This window comes from Podarcis cretensis (assembly GCF_951804945.1).
Source record: "Podarcis cretensis genome assembly, chromosome: 1".
In the NCBI taxonomy this organism is placed as follows: Eukaryota; Metazoa; Chordata; class Lepidosauria; order Squamata; family Lacertidae; genus Podarcis; species Podarcis cretensis.
Genome location: NC_137170.1, coordinates 98,137,077 through 98,153,229, shown reverse-complemented (window position 1 = coordinate 98,153,229; position 16,153 = coordinate 98,137,077). Strand labels below are relative to the sequence as shown.

Sequence of the window (16,153 nt, the reverse complement as noted above, 5' to 3'; positions counted from 1 at the left end):
TATTCTAAGCCAAAAATGTCCCTTTGTGGACCTTAAAACAGAGGGTAATATTTAAAATTCATTAAGCAAAGTATTCATACCAGTGAAAATTCAATGTTAAACACATAAAGCTGTTCTGAAATTTTGTTTTGAAAAGCAGATTATGTATTTCATAAACATACATTGCCCCACATTTAATCTCTGAATAGCACTTTCCTCAGGTTTCTTTTAAAATACAACACAAAAGTCCATATGTGTATGTATAGCTGTTTAGATTTAGAACAGCTTTGCCTTCTTTCAAAGGGGAGACAACAGCAAAATTGTCACAGGAAGAATAGTTCTGTGTCTCAGTTTGATCTATGGAATAAGATGCACTTTGCCTCTTAAGAGAAAAGTCAGATAATGATTCAGAGACTTCACCATTCAGATCTGCATATATAGTTTACTGTAAAAGCTAATCTTTTCAACCTACCGTACTTCCAGAAAACAGCTGTCGTCTTTGGTAGGCTTGTGAGGATGTGGATCCTTAGCCTTTCTGTTTTGAGTGTCTACATTAGTGTTTTAGTTCCTCCTCATTATGTTCTGTTGAATGCACGGCTCTTCATTGCACTCCTTAATTTTATTGCCTATGCCTAAATTCTTCTGCAGAAGATCTGCAGCAATAATTTGACATTTCTTTGCAATAAACTGTTGAATTTAATAAAATATTAGCTTAAAGAAAAGCTTTTCAGAAACACAATAATATTTTAGTACCCATAATATCCTTGGTACCAACACGGGAAAGATAAAGCCCACAGTAATTGATTCAGTATATGGGGAAATGGCTCCCTTGTCAGCTCCTGAGAAAGGGGTGCAATTTCTATGGGAAGCTCCTTTCAGAAGCCAGATCTTCTGCTGTTGCCTTCATGGTACAGAAAGGAGCTGTGCCGCAGTGATCCCTACGTTACAAGGTAATGTGAGAAAGGGCCCTGAGTTTTAAAACTGTTTAAAACTAGTGTGGAACTACCTAACTGGTAGTTCCTATATATATCAATGCATATTGAGATTTTCCCAAAGCTTGAATTACAATAAATTTCCAATTTACTTGTTAACTTTTGGGTGCTGCTGCAATTATAGAAAGTAAAGTCTACCAATTTTTGAATACCGTTTTTAGGGTTTTTATTTCCAGTTCCTTTGTTCTGTTTTCTTACTTCTTGTTTTCTTCTGCTGCATGGTGCAATGTAACTATGTTAAATGGTTTTTGCCTGATGTGACAATCTTTGCTTGAAGACTAGGCCTTTAGGCTGGTTATGAGATACTAAATCTCAAATTCTTTCCTTGGATAAGGCCGTCCTTGCCTTAGCTGCATCTTGGACATCAAGACAAGTAGGAGAGCGAACACTGACTGGAACGGTTATAGACAGTGGGGATGGTGTCACTCACGTCATTCCTGTGGTAAGTACACATAAATATGGGTGTGGTTTGTGGAACACCACTGCTTCTAAAACTATCACTATTATGGGAAGGATAGTCTTGGCAGCTCTGTTCAGCATTTCCCCAGTGAACTAGGTGTTATATATCAAACAAGATTGTGCTAAAATTATTCTTATTTTTATTTTGGAGACAGAAGTTAGAGAAAATCCTCCTCCTCTGCCTTACAAGTTGGTGAAAGAGGAAGGCTATACTGTACCAGACTGATGATCCCCTTATATATCTCTGTCTACCATTATCTGTTTACCCTATGTTAAAGACACACACCGTGTGTGTGTGTGTGTGTGTGTGTGTGAGAGAGAGAGAGAGAGAGAGAGAGAGAGATCTTCAGAATTATTTTAAGTTTGGATCCTTTAGTTGCAGTAGTGATAAACAAAATTTCCTCTCTTTTTACACAAAAATGGAAGAGCTTTAATACTTCCAGGATTCATTTCATTAGGAATCAGAGTGGAGAGATTGCTTTGTGTTGTTGTAGATGATGCTTTAATTAAGTGCTGGTATAAGTTATAGCGTGTAGAAAACCCACCATTATCTGTTCTGTAAAGGGAAATATCCATGTAACAGAAAGTGAGATGATAGTAGAGAGAAGGAAACATGGGACTTGCTTGTGATATGCCCTACTCAAGTGTTCACAAATATGTCTCTAAAGTTTGTATTTGGGATTAAGTTCATTGAAGGATTTTATTATTACTATTTTTTACTTTCAGGCTGAAGGTTATGTGATTGGCAGCTGTATCAAACATATTCCAATTGCAGGACGAGATATAACTTACTTTATTCAACAATTGCTAAGAGAACGAGAAGTAGGAATCCCTCCTGAACAATCATTGGAAACTGCTAAAGCGGTGAAGGTAATGTATATTTTAATAAGCAAATAGATATTTAACGATTGGCTCAGTAAGACTCAAAAACTGACACAGCATATATATGTTCTTTGCCACTACTGGTATTAACTTTAACAATTCAGATCGGGTGACTTATATATTGGAAATCAAGATGCTATCTTGGTGGTAACAAATTGCCAGTAATCTAGTTAATTCTCTGGGCTAGGAGGGTATTCTAATACTAAAAAGTACTTAGTTTTGCATAATGAAAAGTCATAATTACTTTTCTTGAGACTTTTCATGATTTTTTTTTTTTTAGCAGCTCTATTATTACTGACGGATTTTAAATTCTAAAGTGTATGATGGTATGGTATGTAACCATGGCAATAGTACATTTGAGCATGCATTTTCCAGAGTTAGCATCTCCCAACTAAAAACCCCCACCTAAGATAGTTTAGGCTGTCAGGTCTCAAGAATTTTTGCCTAGTGGTGCATAGAATTGTGTCTAGCGCTGAGTGCTAATTATCTTAAATGTATGCAGTTAATACTAACTCAACATTTCTCTGGTGTTTTCATTTGTTTTTTGTTTTTTAAAGGAAGTTTCATTCGTGTTCCATTTAAACTGATCAAATATAAAACCTTAGTAGATTTTTGGGAATTTCTTTTGTAACTGTCTGCATCTTATTTCCAGGAACGCTTTAGTTATGTCTGCCCTGATTTAGTAAAAGAATTTAACAAGTATGACGCAGATGGTACCAAGTGGATCAAACAATATACTGGAATCAATGCAATCTCAAAGAAAGAATTTACCATTGATGTTGGCTATGAGAGATTCTTGGGGCCAGAGATCTTCTTTCATCCTGAGGTAAACTGGTGCAGATCTTCATAACACACACAGAAGTATTCTTTTAGTTTTATCTTCTCGGAAGTAAATACTGTTGTGCTTGAACGAGTCTTGTTCCCTTGTAAGTGTGACTTATGATTGCAGCTTTCATTTCATAATGTAGGGCAGGTAGTGCCTTTCAAAGTTGGAATTAAAAGCCAGCGCACTTCCACCCCCCTTTTTAAAATAACCTTAGAACCCAATTTCTTGGTGCCGAGTTAATTATGTTGGCTTTAATGTTCAACTGAATCTGTTTTTAACTTTTGAGGATCGTGAAGCTTTAAGGCATTTCCCCCTGCTTCTTAAATGATACTCCGCTGAAGAAGAATCTGGGGCTGGAGGTGGGAGGGGAGATCTAGCTGTTATCACTAAAAGCTACACAACATGCTTTGTATAATAGTTTCTCTCTTCCCACTTCAAATTTGAAACCACCAATCTGGCTTCTGTGGTGAGCTGAGGGAACAGGAATAAATATTTCTTCCAGCTGATTCCCATTTTTTCATGCTGAATAAAACTGTTTGATTCAGTGCTTAGCATCTGAGATGTGTAGGCGGTCTCCAAAGTGTTCAGTACAATGCAACAGCAGGGAGAATGGAAAGGGTAAAGGGATTGGAAGGCTTACATTTTCCTGAATTCCTGTTCTTCAGTATCTGTATATGGTTGTACTTGGTTTTTTACCCTTTCATTTTTTTTATTAGTTTCAAATGATCTTTATTATTATAACACAGGACCTTTGAGAATAAATGGTACTTTACAGAGGTACATAAGCAGGCAGAAGCTGCCTCAAACTTAGAGTGTAAAATAGCCATTGGGGAAGACTGTAGAGGCTGGTGAGGGAGAGACGAGAACAAAGATTATTCTTCAGAGCAAATACTGATTCTAAGTTAACATATTTTTTGAATTAGAATTTACCTTCAATTAAACTAGTGCTTCTTTTTCCATAGTGTCTCTCACATTGTTGTGTCTTAGTTTTTTCCATCTTACTAAATTCATCTCATCTAGCTTTCTTAATCCTTTCTTAAGAAATCTGCAATAATCTACACTTGCCTCTAATACATTAAAGAGAAGGCTGATGCTTCAGTATTATGTATGGAAAATGAAACCTGTTTGTATTTGTTTTTTTAAATGCTCCATTAAGCAATAAAATTACTTGTAACCTAATCAGTTCTTTGCTGATACATACTTCTGTTTTTAGTTTGCTAATCCAGACTTCACACAGCCTATCTCAGAAGTAGTAGACGAGGTAATTCAGAACTGTCCCATTGATGTTAGACGTCCGCTATATAAGGTTAGTAAAGCTAAATAATGTTTGTGTGTATGTGTAAGAAAGAGAGAGGTTTTTTCAGAGTATATCTCTGCCTACTTGCTAAAGAGATCTCAATTCTTCTGTTGAAAGCACAATAATGGGCTATATTACAAGTGTAAGAATCTACCGTGTGCAGTCTGACAAGTGACCCACCTAGCTTAGGGTCTACACTGACTGGTAGTGACTTTCCAGGGTTTGGGGCAAGGAGGTCCAGATTTTCATACCAAGTGGGCCTTGGGACACGGGTGGTGCTGTGGTCAAAACCACTGAGCCTCTTGTGCTTGCCGATCAGGTCAGCGGTTCGAATCCCCGCAATGGGGTGAGCTCCCGTTGCTCGGTCCCAGCTCCTGCCAACCTAGCAGTTCGAAAGCACGCCAGTGCAAGTTGATAAATAGGTACCGCTGCAGCGAGAAGGTAAACGGCGTTTCCATGCGCTCTGGTTTCCATCACAGTGTTCTGCTGCACCAGAAGCAGTTTAGTCATGCTGGCCAGATGACCTTGAAAGCTCTCTGTGGACAAACACCAGCTCCCTTGGCCTGAAAGCGAGATGAGCGCTGCAACCCCATAGTTGCCTTTGACTGGACTTAACCGTCCAGTGGTCCTTTACCTTACCTTTACCTTTTACCTTACCAAGTGGGCCACAATAATACTTCGACATGGAACCCCCAGACTGCACACTGCCATGTCACACAGGGGTTGGGGAACGAGGCTCAAAGTTGGTGCCCCCTCTCCAGTCCTCGTGCTGCCTTCCCAAAGCTGGGTAAGGGAGACGTGAGGTTCTGCCAGGGTCCTAGAGACCTCCCACCTCCTTCTCGAAAGCTGGGAAAGCACTAACTAGGCTTTAGGAAGCAGGCTGGAGGACTCTGGGACTATGTCAGAGCCCTCATACCTCCATTCCCAAGCCCAAAGCCTCACCCATCTTTGAGAAGGCAATGCGAGGGCTGGGTGGGCATCAAATGTTGCTGAGGACAACCAAAAAATACCTTGAGGGCCGCATGCTGGACCACCCTGGTTTGGGTTGAGAGTCTTCTCCGGGTTTACCAGAAGGTGCCAAGGACTGAACGTAGACCCTTTTGTGTGCTAAGCATGAGCACATTTATCCTGATTAGTCCTTCACTAATGTATATTCAAGTGGATATTGTAAATAATGGAATTAATGGAATGAAATATATTGTTAAACTATAACTAGAAACAAAATATGAAAGGGTTAGGTTGTATCCCCTGCCGCTGTTCCACTATTATAAGCAAACTTCTGCTCGTGCAACAGAACTTCTCCTTCCCCTCCTACTCTCTGGTTGGAAGACCCTCTGGAGGAGGTTTTGAGGGAAAGAAGAGTGGAATGAATTTTGGCATGATCATTTAGGAATGTTTGTTGTGTTGCATAGGTTTTAAAATTGGGTTGACTCAGAACAAACTTATTAAAGAAGTTATTTAATAAATTTCTAGATTGAAGAAAGTGCACTTTAAGTATCTAAACATCTGTAGTAATTTGTAATCTAGCCTTTCTTTCATGGGGTGCTCAGCTTAACACTGATTGTAAAGCCATAAAACTCTCAGGCTATCTGTAAAATTCCTATTTGTGAAATAATTTGTCTCAGTCTCTTAAATTGAGCATGCATGGCTCAAGCATTAGCCCTGTTCCTTGCTGTGAATGTTTTGTAGTCATTACAGCTTCCTTCACTCCTTATTTTCAGAAATTGATTCCTAACATCCAGTGTTGTTAAGTAATACAACTTTTGTGTGCACAATTTAGAATATTGTCCTCTCTGGAGGCTCCACAATGTTCAGGGACTTTGGTCGCCGTTTACAACGAGACTTGAAAAGAACTGTTGATGCCAGACTGAAACTCAGCGAGGAACTGAGTGGTGGCAGACTGAAGGTTTGTTTCTTTAGTTAAGATGTTTCACTTGTATGTCTGCTAGTTTACATCACATCTCTAAATGGAATCCTATAAGAAAGCCATTAAATTGTGTCATCCTCATTTTGAACTGTATCAATCTCCTCATCTTTAATTACCGTATATACTCGAGTATAAGCCAACTTTTTCAGCACATTTTTTATGCCTGTTTTCAACCATGTAAACCCACAAGAAGTATCTTGTGGCATTTTTGGGAGAAAGGGAAAAGTTCACACTTGTAATATAGAGAACATTAATGGCTGACAATGATTTCCCAGGGTTTCAGGTAGAGGTTTTTCTTATACATTTGACCCAATCATTTTAGATAAAAATATTGGGGCTGGGATATGGGACCTTCTGCATGCAAAGTCATGTTCTCTTCCACTGTGCTGAGAAAACATATATATCTTGGAACCTATTCAGATTAGTGCATTTGAGAGAATTTGATTAAAAACTGTTTTGCCTGATGGTTAAATATTCTTAAAAATGGGGTTTTGCTACAGCCAGTGAAAAAAAGAAGTGTCTGTAATGACATTTTATTTAAAACAGTACTTTGTACTGATTTTATTTTCTCTTGTAGCCCAAACCTATTGATGTACAAGTTATCACGCACCATATGCAAAGATATGCTGTCTGGTTTGGAGGATCAATGTTGGCTTCCACGGTAAGTTGACAAAAGGAAAAAGAAATCTGAAGAGAACTTTTCTCACATATATTTTGACCTGTATTCACTGTCACTGTTTTCCACTTTATCCATGGTATATGTTTATAGGACAAGCCCAGTCATGGTGCTTTAAAAAGTGCTCTTTTTTTGGGGGGGGATACTGCCTGGAACCTTTTATAAATAGACTTCCCAAAATGTTTGTAACTTATGAGGAGCTTCCTTGAAAAATGTAAATGCATGGGGGAAGAGTTTTTCACACTGTCTATTGTTTATCTGTTCTTAATTTTTTTCAGAAACATCTTTTTAAGGCAGTGTTGTCTTATGTTACATAAGCTATAATACAGGCACAAAACTGAGACAGGTGCTTTAATAACAAGTTTTAATATATCACAAGTTTAACCTAAAAGTGTCAAAAATATATTTTTAGTGAAAATATTCCCTTTTATCTTCTTTTCCCCCCAGCCTGAGTTCTACCAAGTATGCCACACCAAAAAAGATTATGAAGAAATTGGTCCTAGCATCTGTCGTCACAACCCAGTTTTTGGAGTTATGTCTTAAATCTGACCTGCCATGAGTTGGATCTAGGGAGGCTGGGAGATGGAGGGTCTTTCTCAATACATGTTTGTCTGGATGGCCGGTATTAAGATAACAAAATATGACTTGAAAATAAGAAAAAAAAAGACCAAACACAATTAAACAGGAATATTTTAATAAGTGTCTCAACATGCAGATGTAGTGGGAAGCCAAAATGATTCCAAGTGTTTTTTTTCCTTTCGATTGAATATTTGATCCTGTGCGTAAACAAAACAAAAGAAGTGGGTTTTTGTTCTTTCTGTGCCCTGATATTTTGTATATTAATGGAATATCCAAGATTTGATGGGATTTGATGGTGTGTAGATAGTCAGCTCTATAATTCTTCAATTGTACTCTACACGTGTACAATGAGAGAGCTTGTTTATATTTCATACTTTTTTATACGTTGAGAAAAATATCAGTGAATGAAAGAAATGTAATATTTGACAAGAGAAATACCAGTGACCAATTTGAGATGAATAAAAATAATAATAATGCCCACATGAAGCTTAATCATGTGAATCTCTAGTAACTTCAAATTATGACCAATCCTAAAACTTGGGTTCCACACACAATGCAACTTGGCAAGTGCTTTTGGAACTAAAGAGCTAGAATCTTGGATTAACCGATGCCTGCTAGTGCTTTCTGATTACTCGGTGCATTTTCATTCTATTTCTTGCTTTGGGGGCAGGGGGAAGTAAAGACAAGACTGTTGGACCAGTATTGCAGTTCTGTAGTGTCATTTCTAATTACAACCAAATATTCAAGTTATCAAAATAGGTGTATTCCACCATTCCAATAAAGACACAAAAATTCTTTTTAATGTTTGTCTGAGGCCTTTCAGTCTCATTGCTTGATCGTTTGAAGGTCTCTCTCTCTCTAGTTTGCCATGGCAGTTATTAAATAATTTTAAGGAGACGAAAATGGAACAGGTATTGTGACACAAAAGAAAGTGGTGCATGTGTCTGCGATTTTAGTTTCTATTCAACAGCATACAGAAGTGCATATGCAATTTATAAAAATTAGCTTTCATTAACATTTACTTTCTCATTATGTTTTGGTAAATAATGCTGCTGCATTTGGGGGGTATTGTTGATTTGCTACTGCAGGATCCAGGGGGTGAATTATATAGCTTCTGTATATACTGTTAACTAACAAGGAGCTGGTATGGCATGGCTGACTATACAAATATTTAGAGCAAAATACGTTGCCCTTTGTGGAGCTGTTGATCAGTGGATTGCCAATTTAGTTTTAGCCCGCTCATTCACCTTTAGATCAACTTGAGGCCATGGGTCCTGAGTGAAAATTTTGAAATTTCTGTTAGTGTTGGATCCAGGCATCACAGAGCCTGATTTCTGCTGATGTCACTTCATGGCAGGTGGGGAATGCAAATTTCATTAGTATAACTTTTCATTTGCAACACCTGTGTTCCCTGAAAAGCTGTTCTGCATAGATAGGAGACCTCCTGCAACAGCAAGGGAGGTGGTTCTGGGAGCTGCAGAGGAAGGTGGGCTATATGAAAATCACACACGCCCTTCCTGCAGCATGAGTCTCCACGGGATACATGGGCTGTGGTGTGAGAGAGAATCACCAGAAATCAGGTGAAGGATACTTTGCACAAGCAGAGCTCCCTTCTAAGGTGATTTCCATTTGTCCCACTGCCACCTCATACAACATACTCCACACTGTTCAGAGGGCCCCAGACTCACTGGATAGGCTTTCCAAGAGCCACAGCGACTGCAGAGGGAAAGAAGGCCAGGGAGAAATGTGAAGTGCCTTCTGCTCAGGTAACTACCGAATATAATCTCTACTAAACACAGGTGCAGTGAACTACTTGAATAGCATTTCTGCATATGTTCTAGAAACCTATTCCATTGGTTTGAACACTTTTTATTGTATTTTCAAGTCTACAAACGAAGATGTGTGGATTTCTTCTACTGAAATGTAGTTTAATGAATAATGATGTGAATATCCTATGTGTTACATACCAGTAGTAAAGGATGACAGTGGAATCAGCTTTGCAAAACAATAAGATAATTTTACAACTAATAAAATGTTGCATACAGATGCTCAATATAAGATTATTCATAATGCAAACTATTTAAACAACCAGGATATCAAATTGATTCCTCAGTAACAGTTGTTTCTTGCTTCCCCCAAGAAAGCTGTCAGCTAAGAGGAAACTGTGAACAATTCTTTTAGGCAGAGTTCCTAAACTTCAGCATCTAAAGAGTTACCTGTTGGCCTTCATGCTTGTAGACCAGCATCTTGATCTCTTCTGTCATTTTGTGCATAAAAAATACTCAACCTTAATGCATTTTATGTGGATTTGTCATATTTGCATGCCCCCTGGGGCAGGAACACTTTAAAAAAAATGTGGCAATGATCTGAAAACGTAATAAGGTACAACTAGAAAGGAAAGTTCTGCCATGGCATGGCTGTACTGTACTGAATCTTTGCTAATAAGTTGTTCCTTAAGGGTGATATCTAAGTCATATTCAGACTCATTGAAATCAGTGGGCTTAAGTTACTTTGTGTATGACTAATGTTGACTATCACCCAACATTATGCTAGTTTTCTGTTAATCCTGCAATTTTTTTAAAAAAAACAACAACAGGTGGAATTATTAACTACAGACTTTTTGTTATGAAAGGGTATTGACCCACAAGAAAAACATCAGTCAAGGACTGCTGTCTCTGGCTGGGTGAAGACAAATTGAAAAGCATGTGGAGTTTGCAGCATTGCACAGTTGCCTTGTAGTATTTATTTTTGCCCCACCCCATCTCTGTGTATGTACCAACCCTTCTCTTGCTCATGCTCTGAGTCACCCCCTTTCTCAACACTGCATTAAATTAGGCTGAGAGTAGTAGTTTCCTAACCAGGAGCTAAACTGTCAATGACTATATTACCTAGTTAGAAGCCCAGGGGAAGCTTGAATATTTCCATTGAAAACAAAACAAAAAACTGATTTCCCAGTGCCTTAATCAAATATCAATATTGTGCAGTATTCAGTTATCAAAAATGTGTGTACCTAAATTATGAAGCTCAATTGTTTTAGTACATTTGATCATTTGGGCTCTGACTATCTCACAACTGTAGTGGATATGGAAGCAGAGTTTCAGGTGCTAGGTAATTGCTAGGAATTGGTATAGGAGAACAAATGTGATGGTCCACGTGCCTGTTGTGGTGCAAGAGAACCCCAAGCTTAAGTGATACAGTGATTTAACTAAATCCTTGTATGGGAAACTCATCATTTTCCTATAATAGGAAGGGAAGGAATCGTGTAGGTTTACACAGGATTTGAAAGAGATTGTTGTGTATGTATAAAAATGCATCTAATTTTTATTAAATAATATATTATTATTTAATTACCTGCCCTTCATGCTAAGGTCCCGGGTAGGGATTACAACATTCAAACACAATAGTAAAAACAAATTACAATCACAAGAATAAAGTGGGTCCTAAAAATATACACCTAAAGTGTCAAAAGTCAGGGTGAAGAGATGCATCTTCATTGGAAGCTGTAGAATGAAGGTGTTTGATGCAACACAGGTGCACGACTTAGGGGCTACCACAGAGAATGCCCTAGGCTGCGTTGTGTGAGTTGTCTCTGTATACACACCATTGCTTAAGCTTTTGTACTTGTCAGTTTGAGATACAAAGAAGTAGCTTGAAAATGTGTGTGAGAGAAAGCGCACATTCTATATGCTTCCTGAATATTTATATATGACATAATCTCAAACATTCAGGTCTTGCGGTTATCTGGGACATATCTGCATTCTTATGGACAAGTCCTAACAGTGTGTGGCTGTCAGTGGCAACTTCAGCAAAACTGTTAGTGAAACTTCAGTCTTCCCTGCTTAAGAAAGTGAATAACACATCATACAATTGTCATAAGGCATCATATGACGATGACAATAGGTGGGGTTATAGAATGTGGCAGATAAGATCAGCACAGGCTGCCCATACAATCAAAGGTATATATTGTTATTAGAGGGTTTTATTATGCTGAAAGGAATAGCCCTTATGAAGATCTGTCTCTGTTTAGTTGCACTTGTGTATTCCAAATAAATGCAGACAAGATTTAGATCCTGCTGACCAAACCTGTCACTTAAAGCTTAACTGGTTGTGTGTTGCAGAGGGTAGCTGATACTTTATCAATCGGCTTCTGTTTCCTGAGGCAAATCAAAATTCCATTGGTTTTTGCTTATATATAGTTATTAGCAAGGTATGTGAAGAACAGTGATTACACCTGAACCAAGTTTCTGTGGAAAATGGTCTTTTTAAGTACCAAACATGCAAGTCTATGCTGAAAATACCTAATCCAAAACTATTGTTTCCTTAACTCTGTTAATTAAATTAGTGGACATAAAGATCTGCCATATCACAATGGTACAAATATGCTGCTGTGTAATAAAATCTTGCTGCTCTCTGCTACAGGTAATCTTAACATTCATTTTTGTTGTTCATTTAATGGCTGTTTGAGAAGTGAACAAAAACTCACATGTGACCAAATCTAACACTGTAAAAAGCACCTATGATACAGTAATTAACAGTACATTAGAAACTTGATGTGGCTCAATAGACTTCTTTGAATGTCCTTAGCCACTGTCAGTGTTTCCAAGGATACTAGATAATCACAGGTGTTAGAAAAACATTGTTTCAAGTCCCTACTGCTTTTGCTGAAAGTTTTAATTACCTAGTGGTATTTTAACAATCTCTATTTTCTTCTCTCTACTTTAGGAATACTGACTTTTCCATTGTCTATAAAGAAAAAGGTTATGTTCATACTAGAACATTGCACACTGCTATCTTATCTGTACATATTTTGTAATACCTGCTGTGACTTTACATCCCAGCTGAAACTAGAAAATCTTGTCTGCAATTTTTAACCTCCTCCTAGCTTGAGGCCCGGTAAATGCAAAACTCTTGGCAATCTCAGTGAAGTTGTCTGTGCTTGTAGGCGAGATTGGTTCATCATGTTTCTCCTGAACATCCATATCTTCAAGTCTATTAAATACCACTCCTTATGTCAATAGTGAGACCATCTGATTGTGTGATGCCACTTTTGGCTGACATTTTAGCTGGTATCAAAAAAAGAAAATTGATAAATCTTCCGTGTCTAAAAGGGCTTGGCATTCAAAGAAGGATACTGAAATGATGCTTCAATAATAAGCCTGAAATATTTTACAAACTATTGGCATTCACATTCTGTTATACATCATGTAGCCCCCTACCAGAGGTACTGTGTGGTAGCTTAAGGGTTTGGTTTTTCTCAACATAGATTTCATAGTTGTAGGTGTACATGCCCTGTCTCCCACCTCATTCTGTACATCTGGAGTGGGGAATCTCCAGATGTTGGACACCAACTCCCATCAGCCGCTGCCATCATGGCCAATGGTCAAAGGAGATGGGAGTTGTCATCCAGCAACATCTAGAGGCCCAACAGGTACTCTGTCCTTGCAATGCATGGTTGGAGTAGAATGCTAAGACACTTGCCTCTGCACTGCATGTACGGTCTACAGGCTGGCTCAATGCGAGAACCCTCTCTTGACTTTCAACTCCATTTTCTCTTTATCAGTTGCATTTCTCTAAAGCTATCAAGCTAACTTGTTCAATGTCTTGTGCAAAGCTCTCTTCTAATTTTTGGAAGGAATATCTAAGCCTATACTTACCTGTATGACTCTATAAAAAGTACAATGTAAGGTATGGGAAGACAAGCCAATAAGACCTGGTGTTTGTGTGTAGCCTTGTTTTGTCTGCTAAAACACTTAGGAAATAATGATCTGGCTATGTCACTGGTGCGTCTTCTGCAGGACAGGTTTCAGATATTTGTTATTCGTACCCTTGGATGTGTAAAGTGGCTTATCGTGGATTACCTTGTTCATTAAAAGAGCACTCCTTTCCTATCTTGGTTTAAAACATTTTTGTTGAGGGCCATTTCTCAGGAATTGCTTGCTTGCAATAAGCAGAGGCAAAACTAGGTGGATTTTTCATCACTGCAGTATTACGTGGCACTCCATGAGCACATACTCTAGCCCTACTCTATCCATTATCCCCTCCCCTCTATCCATTTTTGGCTCCTCTCCATCTCCCCCTTTCCAGTGACACAAATTGGAACTGACCACTACAGACAGCTCTCCCTACTTCCAACTCTCCATCCGTTTCTGGTCTCCACCACTACATGTCGTCCTCCTCTCTTTCCAGCCCCATTCCTGGGCTCACCACATGGCAGACCCATTTTCTTTTCTTTACCCCCTCCTTACACAGTGGCATGTAATGAAGAAGTGGTAGCAGTTATCAAAGGGCTGGTCTGGAGAGCAAGAATGGGCCTGCAGCATTCAAAGGGTCACATAGTGGTCCCTGGATTGCATGTTCCCACTACTGTTTAACATAGACAGTACAATATTCATCATCATCTTCATCATCTTACGTATTTGTATGCCACCTTCCCAATAGTTAAAACCATGCTCAAGGGAGCTTACAACATGAAATGATTTACATAATTACAAAAGTTGTCAAACAAAGCACATCTGAAAGTGCACAACAAAATTGAAAAATTTCCACATACATTTTGAACCATAATAGGATCTAAAAATAAAGATATAAATAATTAAATAACAAACCTCCCCACAACAAAACCCCCAGTCCAGGAGTCTGTTCAGCAGCCTCAGGTTTTATGGCTGGAGTCGGTCAGAGGTCTGCCCTCACAAGTCAGGTGGAAAAAAGCCTGCAAAGCTGGGAGCAGGTCTTCCAGGACTCACAGCCAAGATTGTCTCAAACCTATACATGTGGGGTGAGGATATGGCCACTTAGACAACCTATTGGGTGCAGGTTTGTATCAGTTTTCCTAAGCTACTGCTTCTGCAATATTATTAATTTACAATCTGAAAATTCCTGGCTATAGTTAAAATGCTAACAGTCCAAAAATCACTTAAACATTATCATGCTTCACAGACAGTCCTCATTGCCATCATTATGAGTAATTCCAACTAATTGGGTACTATATTACCCAAATATGGTAAGAAATTTACTTCCAGGGCAAACATGCCCAGGATTGCATTTAGTGTGTGTTAACATCATTTCCTATTCTTTTACATTTTCAATGTCCTTTGGCCTTTATTTTATTAAGTCTTTAATTACTGTCTTGTGTAAGATGTTTCATTGCACATTGCCTTGGTGCCTCCTCTGAGGTAGACTTTTGTTTACTTAAATGAAATGGACATAAGCCTCTCCACACAAGTGTTGAAGAGCCTGCCAAGAAATGTGTAAGAGGTTTACAAGCATCATAGCCCTATGTGGATTACCATCATGCACAAGTGACAAAACAGTATAGGTATGAATTGAGGGATAGGTCTCCGCACCATAGCTACAGCACCAGTAACTAGGAGAGGAGGAATGGCAACTAAAAACTAACACAAAGCTTGTCTTGGTTGTTTGCACTGCTGAACTTCCCCATAAAGGTAAAAGGTAAAGGGACCCCGATCATTAGGTCCAGTCGTGGCCGACTCTGGGGTTGCGGCGCTCATCTCACTTTACTGGCCGAGTGAGCTGGCGTACAGCTTCCGGATCATGTGGCCAGCATGACAAAGCCGCTTCTGGCGAACCAGAGCAGCTCATGGAAACACTGTTTACCTTCCTGCCGGAGCGGTACCTATCTTCTGGAGAACCAGAGCAGCTCATGGAAACGCTGTTTACCTTCCTGCCGGAGCGGTACCTATTTATCTACTTGCACTTTGATGTGCTTTCGAACTGCTAGGTTGGCAGGAGCAGGGACCGAGCAACGGGAACTCACCCCTTTGTGGGGATTCAAACCACCGACCACCTGATCAGCAAGTCCTAGGCTCTGTGGTTTAACCCACAGCGCCACCTGCGTCCCTTGAACTTCCCCATAATTATCACTAAATAAGACGGCCAGTTGTATTCACCCATGGTGATCAAGATAAGTCAATGGCCTTATTCCCAAGTGGGCTTGCATCTTATGAGAATGCCCACCTTTTATCTGCTAATAAGCAGTCTGTGGCTTTGGTAGTTTTAAGGTCCTCTTTTGTGGAAAGTGGCAGAGAGGCACTTGGTTCTGTAAATTTAGTACTGAGCAAGTCTTTGGATGTTGCTGTGAATTTCTGCCTGAACCTTGAAATATCCTTGTCTCCCCCACCTCCCAAAGTCAGTCTAGAAGAGCTAATATTTCAAAAGATAGAAATTAGGAATTTTATTCTCATAAGTCTAAGAATAGCGATGAACACCTCAAATCAAACACCAGTATCATGTCAAGGGAAATGGTAAATAGGTTTTAACAGAAACCACTTAAAAATAGCAAAAGCATGTCCTGGAATAGTAATTAGTACTGCACAGGAAGGAGTTATGACTATATAGGCATAAGCTTTCCTTCACACACAGTTTAAGATAACAACACCTAGCTATGTTATAGGACAGAAATCAACCTAATTATGATTGCCTTGTTCAGATTATTATTTATTCCCATCAACAGTTTAGGAAAGTGATTTCTAAGTTGGTATTTTTCATATATATAATGTTTCACCAGCTATTCATTACA

The 16,153-nt window shown here is 38.9% G+C and overlaps 1 protein-coding gene and 1 long non-coding RNA gene across 2 annotated transcripts in view; one reads left to right on the top strand and one right to left on the bottom strand.

The window, feature by feature from the left end:
- ACTR3 (actin related protein 3) overlaps positions 1-8,419 on the top strand; it is a 32,751-nt gene extending 24,332 nt beyond the window's left edge. Inside the window, exons 6-12 of the mRNA XM_079994469.1 lie at positions 1,306-1,413; positions 2,157-2,300; positions 2,965-3,138; positions 4,352-4,444; positions 6,216-6,341; positions 6,940-7,023; positions 7,486-8,419. Coding sequence (XP_079850595.1) covers positions 1,306-1,413; positions 2,157-2,300; positions 2,965-3,138; positions 4,352-4,444; positions 6,216-6,341; positions 6,940-7,023; positions 7,486-7,581 — 825 coding nt within the window. The 3' untranslated portion in view covers positions 7,582-8,419. The remainder of the gene's footprint in view (positions 1-1,305; positions 1,414-2,156; positions 2,301-2,964; positions 3,139-4,351; positions 4,445-6,215; positions 6,342-6,939; positions 7,024-7,485) is intronic.
- LOC307226627 lies at positions 8,213-14,555 on the bottom strand. The gene is made up of 2 exons (XR_013843527.1): positions 14,045-14,555; positions 8,213-13,261 (listed from the first exon to the last, which is right to left on the bottom strand). It is a non-coding gene; the product is annotated as an uncharacterized lncRNA (long non-coding RNA).
- Between the last annotated feature and the right edge of the window lie 1,598 nt (positions 14,556-16,153).